Here is a 14711-nt window from a genome sequence, read left to right as displayed (position 1 = left end):
AAGCCGATAACAACTGAACTTTGATCACATATAGCAACTCTACACTTTATTTCCCCCCCCACAAATTTTATGACTTTCCTGTTAAAATTTAGATCATTTTGCAATTTGTGTCCTTTATTTTAGCTATAATTTTTAGTAGTTTTTTAAGCCCTTGTATTAGAAATAAACTTGTTTTACAAACCACCATTTACAGCACCAGAGTATTTTGAATATGACTCTGTAATACTTATGCCATTGACTTTTGTGTTTTCATATATTTTATGTTACTAATTAGCAATCTTTCATATCAGCTGGAAGAAGTCTCTTTAGCAGTTTCAATAAGTAACCGGGTGGTGGTGAACTTCATTAGCTTTTTTTTTTTGTCCTGGACAGTTTTTATTTATTTCTGATTTCTAAAGGACAGCTTTCTTGATTGGCAGTAAGACTCAGACAAAGAGAGCTGACATACAGTTTTGATGGAATGTTCAGCAGAATAATGACTTTGTATATTCAGAGACATATTTGCCCCTTTGAAAAGTTATATAGAAAATGTTTGCGTTTACTCAGATTATAGCCCAAAGAAGAATTCTCTTTTGAATAGAATAGGCTAAAAGGAATGACAAGATAATAATCTGTTAATAACAACTACTTATAGGCTTTACTTTGTGCTTTATTTGATTTTAGCCTGTTTAGATGAACTCTAAGGGAGTTTTGCCAAGTCAGTTGGAAGTAAATCAGACCCGTAGACCAGTGAACTAGGGGTCAAATAAGAGCTGAGGGATAGATCAGCCTATGGGAAGGTAGGCGTGTGTGTGTGTGTGTGTGTGTGTGTGTGTGTGTGTGTGTGTGTGTGTCCGTCCATCTGTCCCAGGGCTGAAGGTGGGGGCAGTGTCCTTCAATTGCCAGTCTAGGAAGAATGCTGTTCTTCAAGGAGAATGATTTTCCCACCAAATCACCTCTTTCATTATTGAATGGTGTGAAATAACTTCTGCTTTTTTTCTAGACCATTGCTCTTCCAGACGAGTGAGCAGGTGGCCAAGAGTCCTGTCCTAGGGGACATTATTCCATTCAGCATCATTATTCAGTTTTTGTTCACGAGAGCACCCTCTGAGCTGAAGTCTCCCTTCCAGGTAATAGCGGTCAGGCCAGAGCCCTCCTGTGAGTTTTCCTCAGAGACTGTGAGTCCTGAGCCCACTCGCTGAATGGTCCTTGCTGGCTCCTCCCTGTTCAGTCATGGGCATCTGTCTTCAACAGTAAATAGTGACTAGGAAAGGAAACCCCCACTGCCCAGCAACTGGTCTCTCAACAGTGTAAGAAATGACCCGATACATCTAGAGTTAACCCCTTACATAATAGTAATGATGCAGTAATTTGTGTCCATAAAGCTTTTTTGATGGAGGCTGCGTTACCTTGGCCAACCCGCCATCAAGTGGCAGATCTAGAAGGCTCCCTGGTAGCAGGTCCCGGGCCACCTTCTGCACACAGTCCCCAGCAGGTGCGGGCGGCTTCACCTGGGCATTCTCGAGGGCACAGTCAGAACCAGCACTTGGCCTTTGCTGAGTATTTCACCCACGTGCCCACTTCTCTAATTGCCTTTCCACCCGCAGAGGGCAGAGTGGTCCCAGGCTCGCTTCTCCCAGTGGCTGGATGACCATCCATCTGAGAAGGACAGGCTCCTCCTCATCAGGTAAAGTGCAGGACTGCTGGGCTGGAAGCCGGGGGAGGGCGGGGGATGCAGAGGGCAATGATGAGCAGCACCTGGGTGGCGTGGACTCGTACTGCAACTTGGGGCAGCTGGAACATTTGGACACAAGGACTCTGGCTTTCCGGGTCTTTCATCCTCTTGCACCTTCACATCCTCTTGCGCTGTCGCCTGCCGGTGGTACTTCAGGGAGCAGGAACAAAATTAGTTTTGCAGTAATGCTTAAGAAAGGACATTCTCTAGGACAGACATTCCCTTCTTGCCAAAAGCCTGAGTGCGCCAGGAGTGCAGCTTTTTGATTTCCCAAGGAGGGCTCCAAAGAACCTTTGAAAACCAACTTCCACTGTGAAGAGATGTGCCCTAGCTTCTTGTTTTCTGCCTATTTTCATGTGTTGCAGCTATGGAATTGGTGGAGCACAGATGTGAGGGAACTGTTAAAAACCCCCAAGGGGGGCATAGTTATTAGTAGGAAACAAGGACGGCCCAGCAGCCGCTTGGATGCCATGTGCTCCCCAGCAGCGCCCAGGAATGCATGGACACAGGTGCGCATGTGCGTTCGGGCGCGCGGACATGGCATATGCCCCAGCCGTGGGCAGAAGATGGGGTGCTGTGACTGGCATAGCTTAGTTATCTCTTCCGGCAGTGTTCTCTGAAACCGCCAGACCTCCTGGCCACCAAACCTGCCCATTCTAATACTGCTGTACAGCTGTAGCCAGTTATCCACCGTTTCCTTCTTTTTTTTTTTTTTTTTTCTTTTTTGAGTTGGAGTCTCACTCTGTCGCCCAGACTGGAGTGCAGTGGCCGCTCCCGGCCACCGCAGCCTCACCTGCTGGGCTCCAGCGATCCTTCCGCCTCAGCCTTCCGAGTAGCTGGAATTACAGGCATGTGCTACCACGCCCGGCTGATTATTTGATTTATTGTAGAGATGAGGTCTTGCTGCTCAGGCGGGTCTCGAACCCGCAGGCTCAGGCAATCCACTCACCTCAGCCTCCCACAGGCGGGGGATTACAGACTGAGCCACCAAGCCCGGCTCGTTACCTTCTTTAAACTCCTGAGCTGACTCACGTTTTTCCTGACAGTAGGCTCACACTTTATTGGCATGCTAGGCCATGGACTAAGGAACAGAGACATGGCACAGAGCCATGATCCTGCCCTCTCCAGGCTAGCGTCACACCATGGTCAGCCGTTTCTAACTCCTTGCCAGTTGTTTCCTGTGCCATTTGCTACATTGTCTTTACTCCTCAGCAACACCATTTCCTGTGTTGGCCCTTCCCGCCCTGCTGTGTCTGACCTGGGTGACTCCTCCAGCCCATCCTCTAGTGCGCCTTCTGTGCTTAGAGGCCCCCAGCTCGGCTTCTCCCGATTGCAGCAATCTATGCTGCCACTCAGACACCCCACAGAAGCCCCAGACCCGCCGTTGTCAAAGAAGTCATCTTTCCTCTCGAACCTTCTCATTCTCTTATACTCCCTGAGGGCTCAGGGCCGCTTCTGGAAGCAGACAGGCTGATGTTTCCTCCTGGTGGTTGGGAGGTCACCATTCCTTGACCAGCCAAGCGGAAAACCTGCCAATCATTCAACTCCTCTGTCCCCCTCATTCTCCAAGTCCAGTCAACTGTGCCTCTTCAGTAGCTCTTGAAGCCATTCCCATCTTGCCGAGGGATCCTGGTTCTGCTGGTCGAGGGCCACAGCACCGGAAAGTCTTTGCCTGTGCCTCTGGTGAGTTGGGGTTCCCAGAGCCAGAGTGGGGCTGATGTGGTGCGGTGTTCTGAATCGTGTGTGCACACAAGAGTAAGTTACAGAGCCTGGAAAAATCCTAGTGTCCTGGCCATGCCCTTGACTGGCAATCTCGGAATCTCTGGGGTTATGACCTGGTTTCAGGATTTTTGTATAGCACCCCAGGCAGGTCTGCGGTGCAGCCAAGGATGCAGCACTCTGCTGCAGTGGGACATATTCCAGCTGTCAGGTGAGACTGCTGAGGAAGCTGTGAGAGATCACGAGGAAACATCAGCCTGTCGGCTTCCGGAAGCAGCCCTGAGCCCTCAAGCTTGGTGCCAGATCCAATGTGAGCCACTGGCCCCTGGGCGCCTGTGTGGATGAAGATGACCGCAGGCCCTGCTCTTCTTCCTTGCTTCTCTGTTACTCAGCTGCGAGCATCTGGCCCAGAAATGGGAAAGGTTGCCAGAGGAGGCTCCCTGGGTTGCTGTGACCAGTAGACTGTCCTCAGAAAAGGGTTTGGGTTTGCAAGAGGTAGTCTGGGCCAGGTAACCCGGGGATTTGCAATGTCCAGGTGATTTTTTCCCCCAGCTCCCAAAGATTCACTCAGCTGCAACACATTTGGTTAGAGAAGAGGATTCAGTTAATTAACAGGGTTCATTTTTGTCTCCTTAACAAGATGGAATGAGTTCATCCACAACAGTTGTCTTGCTGTGGGTACATCACAAATCTGTTTTCTTTTGCTTCTCTTTAAAAATGTCTCCTGAGTGATTTCATCAGCAGTGCTGTTGCTAAGCCTATATTTAGCAACTGAAAATCATGCTCAAAAATACTGTCATGCTTTTTAAATAAGGCCTACCCATCCTTCCACACATGGCTGATTCCAGAACCTTCATGCCCTTAGCAGAAAATTGAGCCCTCCGTAGGGGATTCAACTAAACTGCACTCCTGCTGCACCCCAGGCTCTTGGCAAGGAGGGGATGTTTGTCCTAGAGAATGTTCTTTCTTACATATTATTGCAAAACAAATTTTGTTCCTGCGTACTGAAGCATTAGTGGATGAATTTCTTTTCCCTGTAGATAAACCAAGGGTGAGCATTACTCTTTAAATGTCAGTAAATTTGTTCTAGCTTCTGGGGCAGACCTTGTCATATACTCATTCTGTTTCTCCCAGCATAATATGTGAGGTTGTCATAAAGTAGGGCAAATTGAGGATATTGTAACTACTGCTGCTGAATAAACGGCAAATGATGAACTCTCTCCCGCCTTCCTGTTTCCGTATGACACCAGATGCTTCTTAGGGCTTGAGTGAATACTAGTCAAGCTCATTTAAAAATCAGAGTAATCTAATCACTGACTCATGGGACCAAGAGGTGTGAGAGGGGGCAGTTGGATCTCCCGGGCCCCGACCAGGCCGTGCTGCAGACACGCGCCTGCTCTCAGGTGCAGAGGCGGCTGCCTGGCTAATTCCTGCGCAGCTACAGGTGTCCACTGTCTTTTCAGTAAAGATGAAGAATGAGTTTTTGATGCAAAGCTTTCTGTAGCTCTGCAGATATGGGCCTCAAATCCATTTACTCTGGATATTTGCAGCGGAGTAGCAACTCGTCTTGTTATGGCCTTCTTTGGGTAGTAGTACACTTTTATGATGTTAAAAACATTCACGAATTCAGTGAACCCAAGGGTACTTTTATCCATATAGACATCGGAGAATGCATCCTTGGATCCCTTGCTAGGACCTGTTCCCTCAGCTCTTCCCTATTCCTGCAAAACTCCAAGATCCTCCTGATGGAGGGTAATATTCCTCCTCCTGGTACTCCATTGTCACTAGCTACCTACCAGTTCTGGGACCACGAGGGAGGGTGGAGCCAGGGGAAAGCCTGGGGCTAATAACTGCCTCATGTGGTATCTTTAAATCATTTATGTATCTCATTACAAATCACACTGAGTATTTAATGCCTGACAAAAATCAACTTTGTTTCCATGAAAACCTCCACTTGGCTGGTTTCTGTCACATTGAGCAGTGTTGCCACGTTACAGCCATTCCTCTAATTGTGCTTTGTTTTTCCCCAGTAAGGATAACTGCAATAATCTGCTTATTTTGGTTACAAACTCGAGTTGAGACTAACTCTTACATAATGCTTGGCCTGACTTCCAAGAAAGCTAATGTTGCTGAAGCAAATGAAGTGATTTAATAAGTGCTTGAAAATCTTGCTCTGCTTTTATGTGGGAGGGCAGCTTAATCTGCTTTTCTTCCCGTACTTCTGATGGTGTTTTGATGAATAGCAAAAAAACTAACCAAACTCATTTCTGAGTTTTCTGCTACATATCATGTAATTTCTGTGGTGGCTTATCTTTTAAATGCCGATGATACTAAGTTGATTTTTGCCCATTTATTAAATAGAATGAATCTGATAAATTCACTATGGAACAATTACAGTTTCTGTGAATTTCAGCACACGTATCTCATACTTACACACCATTGTCTCAGAGACAGCGGAGGCCTTGGGGATTTCTCTACTGTACATGAATCCGTAGGGACTACACTGGGGAGCAGAGGCAGCTAGGATGGCACGGCAACTAGGAAGAGGCAAGTTTATTCATAGAGAAATAGCTCCATCAATGGTCAGCTTTGACTTGAACACAGGCATCTCACAAAACACTGTTCTCTAAGAGCATTAAATTCCATCTTACATGCTAGTTGAGAATTGTGGAAATGGGATTTGGGACTAAGTATGTGAGCCGAGCAATGGATTAATTACAAAACTTATTTTAAAAGCTATGCATGCTTCTTGAATATGGGCCTGCCCGTCTCTCTGCGTAGCTGATTGAAAGCACGCTTGCTCTGAACAGAACGTGGGACGAGCCCTCGGGGATTCCAAATGCTGGATCCTCCTAAGTCAAGGCTGTCGATACAGAAGTCAGACCTTTGTTCAGACTTATAAATGATTTCCAATCTTTCTGGATGCTTTGCACATTACTTGGTAACTGAAAAATGGAAACAAATGACTCAAGGGTCTCTCTAAGCCACATCGAGCTGCCTAAAACTCCGCAGTAGCATGAAAGGGCTGGGGGAGGCTGACGACGAAGCTGGTGTTCAGCTGGGTTGAGGTTAGGCACTGTCCCCTAGGGAGCAGGACATGGCAAGGGCTGTCACACTCCAGGAAGAGAGCTCTTATAGTGTGGAAGCCCGACCAGGACAGGGAGACAGCACAGGGCTGACCTCGCCTAAGAGGCAACAGCCATCACTGGGGTGTAAGGTGGCGCGAGCAGGGAGAGGAGGGCCTGGATGCGGAAATGTGTGCTCTGAAGTAACAGGATCTGGTAACTGATTAGGTGTGGATGGGAAGAGAACTTTAGATAGAGACCTGTGGATAGGGGGCCTTTGTTGAAGTAAAGGGAAGGTGGGTCGAACACTGCCCTGAGTTTTTGACCGGTGAGTTTGAAGGCGACCTGGAAGCAAAATCAGATAAAGCTGCCCAGAGGACAGGTGGAAACAAATCAGGAGGGAGGAAAGGGCTAGAAGATCTGGAATTCCTTTATGGATGACAGTGGCTGGGGGACAGGAGGGGATCTGCAGAGTGAGCAGTGAGATGGCCAGATGCCAGGCAAGTGTACCGCCCACAGTTCAATGACAAATCATGCCAACTGGACAAAGGGTTAATATTTTTAATGTTTCAGAGAAAAAAAAAAAACCACTGACTATGTGAGCTGAGCAATTATTAACTTACATCTTTATAGAAATGCTCTCATTTCAAAGTGTGAAATTTTAAAGAAAATTATGACAATTTATATTCCAGGGACTTAAATAAACCAGTAATTAAAAGTTAACTGCCTTATAACTGTTATTTTAAGCTCTACTTAAACAGATGATTTGGTTCAGGGACAGGAAAGCTTTTATGTAAAGGGCCAAATCCATTTTAGACTTTGCAGGCCACATGGTTTCTGCCTCAACAGTTCAACTCTGCCACCATAGCGTGAAAGCAGCCATAGACGACACAGACACGAAAAACCATCAGGCTGGAGTTAGCCTGCAGGCAGTTTGCTGACCCTCAGTCCAATTCCTGAGAACATTACAGATACTGAATGGTACCACACACCCTTGATTCAATTGAAACTCCTTTCTCATCATATAATTTGCCAAAAATTAGAGCCCAAGTACTTAATATTCTGGTTGTGGGTTGTTCATAGTTCACCAGATAACAGGAATCTAACGCACCTGCTAGTGTTGCTGTGTGTGCCAAAGGGCTCACCCCCAGTGCCCTGAGCATGGCTTTCCAAGATGCAGGCTGCCCCTCACGAGCTCTGCCAACAGGCACAAGCTGCCTGCAGCCTCTCAGAGGTCTCTTTAATAGGGAAGGGGGGAAAGGGAAACTGAGCGCAGACTTACAGGCCAGAGGGCTCGGTGTATTAGACCTCTAAGAAAAATGCAGACTGAAAAAGTGGTTCTCGTTTAGCTCGCTAACAGTCATAACCATGGCAACACTATCAAAAAATGTTCAATCTTTCTGGATGCTTTGCACATTACTTGGTAACTGGCTGTTGGTCACTTGGCTTGCAGAACTGAGCACAGCAGTTCCAGGAACGAGCTTATTTCGAATTTTACATACTGGGACCCCTAATCTATTTCATGTAACTCATGCAGTATTTAACACTGTTTTCCTTTTGGTTTTCAGGGGAGCCCTGGAAGCTTATGTTCAATCAGTGAAAAGTAGAGAAGGCAAAGAATTTGCACCAGTGTATCCCATAATGGTTCAGCTGCTTCAAGAAGCCATGTCTACTCTTCAGTGACATGTGGAATCTGTTACGTCCACTCTGTGCTAACCCATCCAAGCTGGCAGTTGAGTAACATACTCTGAAAGGCAGCTGCTGCCCACTGTCTTAGGAATGCCATTGGGTTTTCTGCATTTCCTACCGATCGTTCTCTATTCCACTTTAAGGAGCAAACACATCTAACTAGACCCGTCATCACAGCCTTTAAACGCCATGGACCTGATTTTTCAGGAAAAATATCTTCTTTTCCTCTTTCAGATTTTTGTACCAGGCTTATTGAAATTTCTTTCCCATGGTATCACTGAGTCCCCCTAGGGGTACATATACCCAGAGTCCTCACTGCCTTTCAAGGGATAGAATCAAGTTACGTAATATGTAGCCTGCTTCCCCCAACCTGCCTCCTTCGCTGAATATGTAGCTCAGTGGTTCCCAAATTTGGCTGCACGTTCATATCACCGGGGGAGTTTTTAAAATCCTGATGCCCAACTTGCACTCCACACTAATTAATATGTCTGGGAGTGGGAGGCACTGGCATTAAAAAAAAAAATCTCCAAAGTGACTTCAATAGGTAACAAAGCCTAGAAACCACTGGCATATCTCAAAGCTAAAATACTGGGTTAAATGTTCTTGTTTGACTATATCATACTGTATCTTTAAATAAAGCAAATCTTCTTTACACTGTCTTTTATTAAAAACAGACTTTTGGGGCCGTTTATCCTTGAAACAAAGATGACAAATGAAAACCACAAATGTTAATTCTACGAAAACTCTTTATAAATAGTAGATAATCTAAGTCCTAACCTTATTTCCCTTGTTCCACTACTAACACTTTAGTTTTTAATTTTTTAAATCCCATCAGCAACCTCCTAATTGTGAATGTTAGGAGTCTGCCTACATTTTCCATCCCTACACCTGTTAGTCTGGCAAATGCATAAAACGCTGTTAAGATCAATCAGCAGAAGTCAGAAGTAAACAACTTTTTTTTTCCATTTTATTTGAAATAATATACAAGAATATAGTGTGCAAAATTTAGGGGCAACATCATGAAGTGTAATGAACTGAAATCAATTTTACAGCTGTGATTCCTAACCAGAAACACCACTTGGTAAGTAACATGAAAAGCCATGATTGTAGCTCAGAGCAAAGCAGCTGTATTGCCAATGTACTTGCTCTAATTTTCGACAGTTGGAGGAAAAGTAAAGTGCAAGTGTTGCACTGCATTAAGTGCAAAGTCTGCCCCCACCATAAAGATATGATGACAAAATATACTGAAGATACGTGGCTGAGGAGATATAGAACACAAAGTTAAAAATACAATGGTGTCGACTGTTAATAGCACCATTACAGTGACTATATCCCAATGCTATTAACTAACTTTACCTTGGCCTGGGCTAGGTCTCCATCAGCAAGCATGGATGGCTGCTGCCACCTGGTGCATCAACTCAGCAAGCCATGGCAACTGCAGCAGGTGGCTCTTAGGCCGGGACATCAATGCCAGCCACCTGCCACATGTTCTGGTAGCCTCTTGGCACTGGCCACACTAGGAGCGCCTGTGTTTGGCACAGATGCTGAGCCATGTGGTGGCTGCTCGAGGAAGGGCCGACTCCAGCCTCTGCTTCACTCCATCGTGTGTACAATACAGATTAATAAGCAGTAAGGAGCCAATGTATAAACAGCAGTTACATATTTTAAGTTCCCCTTTCGTACAATTTAAAATAAAACATGTATACACTTCTCCTCTCTTTCTAGTGTACTTTAGCACCACAGGATATCAATTTTCAAGCCTATATTACCTGATAGACATATATGAAGTTTGGAAGAAAAATAAGGCAATTTGGTTTACAATGTTGATAGTTTTAGCTTACTTAATGCTCTAATGGAGAAAGCAAACCCTCACTCATATTATTAAACCATTTCAAGACTCAATGCTATCAGTATCTTATGGTCAAACAAATTCAGGACATACAGTGAGACCTTGATCTTCTTAAGTCTTTCCATGAAGTCACTGTTTATGCAAATACAGACTTAAGAACATAAGCTTCCTGGTTTAATGTTGTTGTGAGCCCTGTGGAAATAAAATTAAACTCAGTGAGTATTTACAGATCACTACATAGCAATCCTATATGTGAAAGCTGTGCCAGATGTTTATAAATTTGCTGTTAAAAATATTGTTTTCTAAAAGGTGATTTTTTTCTAAAGTTTCCTAATATCTGATGGTTCAAGCTTTCAGAAACTTTATGACATGCTAAGAGATGGACTAGGAGGAACAGAAAAGAAAGGGTATACAGGAAAATCCTACCACATGAAATTCCAAATTAACAAAGAACTTCCACGACCCAGCTCAGCCACCCACCCATCTGACCACTGACTTTTTAAAAAGAAATTTCTGAAACATTTAAACATATGTGGCTTGCATGTTACATGCACAGAATGAATTTAAAGTATCCTTGGCCAAAATAATAGACATCAGGGACACTAAAAGTTGGGAGATGGGGAGGGCAGTGAGTGTTCAGAAGCTACCTATCAAGTATGATGTTCACTATCAGCGAAATGGGCCACCTAAGAACAAGTCCCCAGCAGTACGCAGTGTCCATGTAACAAACATGCACTTGTACCCACTCAATCTAAAATAAATGTAAAAATAAAGCAGTAAAATAAAATATCCTTGTCCAGCCCTCCTACTGGAACTACAGATCTCTTCACTTCCTTATAATATTTCAAATTGTGCTCATTCTATTCTATCACATGAAATTTTCTCATATTTAACCTAAAAATGCTGAATCTAAAAAGATGCCAGTTCAGTAATAGAAAAGTTAGAAGAATCGGTCCACCTGAGATGGACCAGGGTGCTGACTTGCTTGCCACCCGCCTGAGCCTACCCTCGAGGTGTTCAGATCTAGGAAATGTTGGTTAACGTCGCCACACAGCTCCACCCTCAGCAGCCCCTCACCGGGTAAGAAAGGCTGTGGAGACATGCCACCGAAACCTAGAGACATGTTCACTGCGATGTTGACGGGGCACTAACGCTCATCTTTCACCCTAATGAAAAATACTGCAGGCCAAAATTATTTTTCCACCTCGACATTAGGACAAGCATGTTGTAATTTGCCTGAGATCTTACTTTCCAGGCTGCGAAAGTAAATGGTCCTTGATGAAAAGAAAGACTTCTATGATGATGTGAAACATTTTTAGGTTTTGAAGTACAAAAATACTACAAAATGGCATCAACACCACCTTTTGAAGGGTTTGCCACCTGCTCCCACATGTCAGTACACCTATGGAGATAAGTCGAGGTAAATTTAAACAAACGTACTGAGTTGGTTCTTTTCCTTTTCCAACAATCAGGATTTAAACGTTTCTGTTCCTCAGCCAAAGCCTTTGCTTCTAATGTGTACATCCTCCTCTCTTCATTCTTCATTTTCTTCCACCTGTCACCAAGGATCACACTTATGGCTCTGTAAAACAAATATTTACACAATGCTGAAGGCACAGGCTTTTTATAAAACTCATGCCAAGTGCGGCTACTTCAGGAAAAACGTAAAGTTAAAAAAGACAAAAATCCTGTCCAATATAGAGAAGGGAAAAGGTCAAGGCTGTAATAGTCATTTCCAATAAAATCCCAAGTCATAATCTTGACAGTTAAAGCCTCCTGGGATAGTTTCAGTGTTCCCAATTGTCAAAGGACATCTAAAATGGCTAGAAACTAGACATTCTACAAAGCTTACATTTAAAGAAAATTTTAAATATTTCAAAGAAAAGTTTTAAATTGCCATTGGATCTATCCTGATGTATCAATTTTAAAAGATATTTAAGATATAAAAGCAGACTCCTTCAGGATCAACAACATAAAGTATCTAACTTCTATTAAAAGCTATTCTTAATTTCTTTTTGAGCCCATAACCTATAAAACAGTATTGATAGTCTGTTTTTATTTATGCAACCACAGTGAAAATATGGAATTAACTGCATGCCTTACTATTTACCCCTTAAGATGAAACCCAGTAAATATCAGGCAGTGTCAATACTTACCACTTGAGAAACTGAATAAATTCAAAGTGCTAAGAAGTCACACTGACAGGATACATCATGACAAATCTGAAGCTACTCTCCTAGCTATACTCATCACTCTGCTACCAAACCCACTAAAATAGTCTCACCCAGGTTTTGAGACATAAACCAGTCTCCTATGAAGAGCTTTTAACCATTCACTTCATGACACCCATACAAGACAGGAGGTTCCTGGCATGACTGCATCTAGGACATACAAGTACACAAAGTCCATACTTATTGATATTGATGAACATGGAATCTCATGAACAGGCATCTGTGCTTTAGTAGAACAGTACCCACAGAAGCTCTACTGCTTAGAAAGAAATTAAATACATAGTAAATAGATTTCTCTTTTTAATCCAATAAGTTGAAGCAATTAAACACTGTGTTGCATCTTCCTTTATTAAAACCAATTTTTGCCGGGCTCAGTGGCTCAGCCTATAATCCCAGCACTTTGGGAGGCCGAGGTGAGTGGATTGCCTGAGCCCGCGGGTTCGAGACCAGCCTGGGCAACTTGGCATGACCTCGTCTCTACAACAAAACAAAAATTAGCCGGGTGTGACAGCGTGCACCTGTAGTTCCAGCTACTTGGAAAGCTGAGGCAGAAGGATTGCTGGAGCCCAGCATGTCAGCGCTGGGGTAGCTGTGAGCATGCCACTGCACTCCAGCCTGGGTGATGGAGTGAGACTCCAACTCAAAAAAAACCCCAATTTTTATAGTCTGGGTTAAAGGTATCACATAAGGTTGACACATTTACCAGTTAACCAAGTCAATAAGAGGTATTCACACACATACACACTCCGTCTCAGTCTTCTACAGTAAGAAATAATATGAAATGTTTTGAAGGGAGTGGTTATGTGACAATTGGGAAACAATTTTATTCCTTCTTTTAAGTTAAAAGATGACAGGTAATGATATGTATAGTGATAGAGATTATAATCTATATTCCTTTCCATAAGAATAATAAAATATACACATCATCTAAAGATTATGCAGTAAATGTTACGTCTAGAATAAAATGAGCTGTCTCTCTGACCTGTCTATTCTATTCTCACTCCCTCACAATTGACTTCCAAATGAGAGTTTCTTTATTCACTGAATTAAAACCTATCTTTATTAGGGAAAGGGAAAAATCCAAGTTCAAAATTGCATGATTCATCCCATTCAATTTAGAGAAAAGTATATCCCTTGATGTTACAATACCGATGTGTCACATGGAGCAATGCTAAAAGACAAAGAACAAATTTAGATTTTTGAACAACAGGGGTATAACTTGACTTAGAAATCCAAAAAGGGGGGGGGGCAACCCCCTCAGGTCCCCTCCCACTCTGGGAGCTTTTCTGTCCTCAGTAAATCCTACTTCCAAAAAAAAAGAAAAGAAATCCAAAAACAAAACAAAACAAAACACCTAAAACTAAAATGAGACTTATATTCTCCTTATAATCAAGATAGTCCAATTACCCAGAATTATAAATAAATCCAGAATGCATCCCCACTGACACTGTCAACTATTAAGGAAGAGACTTATTAATGTTATATAGTGACATGACTCTTCTATATGTCAAGTGACATGTTTATTAAGTACCAGATATGTACGAAAACAAATGCACTTATCACTAAATAGAAGGTTAGCCATTTTCTCAGGAAAAAAAAAATTGAGCAAAGGGAAAAGGTGTAAATTACTCTTAAAATGCCTTTGCATTCAAAAAGTCTATGTTCTTTTTTTTTTTTGAGTTGGAGTCTCACTCTGTCACCCAGACTGGAGTGCAATGGCCGCTCCCAGCCACCGCAGCCTCAACCTGCTGGGCTCCAGCGATCCTTTCGCCTCAGCCTTCCAAGTAGCTGGAACTACAGGTGCATGCTACCACACCCGGCTAATTTTTTTGATTTATTGTAGAGATGAGGTCTCACGAAGTTGCCCAGGCGGGTCTCGAACCTGCGGGCTCAGGCAATCCACTCACCTCAACCTCCCAAAGTGCGGGATTACAGGCCGAGCCACCAAGCCCGGCCAAAAAGTATATTTTCTATGGGAATATCTTATACTAGTCACCAGAAAAGTAGACTTTCAAACTGAATTTTTTCAAAAACAATATCGTTAAACCTCTCTTTTTACTGATAAAGAAATGGAAGACTAGAACCTAGGTTAATTACTCAAACTCACACAAACCACAGTTCTAAGAGTTAAAAATTTCAATGGTGTTGACAGGCCCTTAGAATTGTTGACTCAGTAACTTTATACTCAGGAATCTAAAGAAATAACCAAAAACTAGGACAGAGCTATTCATTACAGTGTTACCTGTAATATTTCAAATGGAAATTAACTAAGAAATATACATGTGTATAAGCTAAAATTAGAAACAAATTTGGGATAAGAAGCTTCTCTTTTTATTTTTTTTTTTATTTTTTGAATTGGAGTCTCACTCTGTCGCCCAGACTGGAGTGCAGTGGCCGCTCCCGGCCACCGCAGCCTCGACCTGCTGGGCTCCAGCGATCCTTCC

General features: G+C 43.3%; 2 protein-coding genes across 2 annotated transcripts in view; one reads left to right on the top strand and one right to left on the bottom strand.

Moving 5' to 3' along the window:
• Positions 1-8846, top strand: part of LOC103255047 (conserved oligomeric Golgi complex subunit 5) — a 116023-nt gene extending 107177 nt beyond the window's left edge. The window contains exons 10-12 of the mRNA XM_008053018.2: positions 983-1109; positions 1587-1666; positions 8067-8846. Of these exons, the coding sequence (XP_008051209.1) occupies positions 983-1109; positions 1587-1666; positions 8067-8181 (322 nt within the window). The 3' untranslated portion in view covers positions 8182-8846. The remainder of the gene's footprint in view (positions 1-982; positions 1110-1586; positions 1667-8066) is intronic.
• A 286-nt stretch (positions 8847-9132) lies between these two features.
• HBP1 (HMG-box transcription factor 1) overlaps positions 9133-14711 on the bottom strand; it is a 36393-nt gene continuing 30814 nt past the window's right edge. Inside the window, exons 10-11 of the mRNA XM_008053016.1 lie at positions 11477-11618; positions 9133-10228 (exon numbers count right to left, since the gene is read on the bottom strand). Of these exons, the coding sequence (XP_008051207.1) occupies positions 10211-10228; positions 11477-11618 (160 nt within the window). The 3' untranslated portion in view covers positions 9133-10210. The remainder of the gene's footprint in view (positions 10229-11476; positions 11619-14711) is intronic.

Source organism: Carlito syrichta, unplaced genomic scaffold, assembly GCF_000164805.1.
Source record: "Carlito syrichta isolate Samal-C Ts95f unplaced genomic scaffold, Tarsius_syrichta-2.0.1 Scaffold287776, whole genome shotgun sequence".
Classification (NCBI taxonomy): domain Eukaryota; kingdom Metazoa; phylum Chordata; class Mammalia; order Primates; family Tarsiidae; genus Carlito; species Carlito syrichta.
This window is presented reverse-complemented; position numbering and strand designations above follow the sequence as displayed.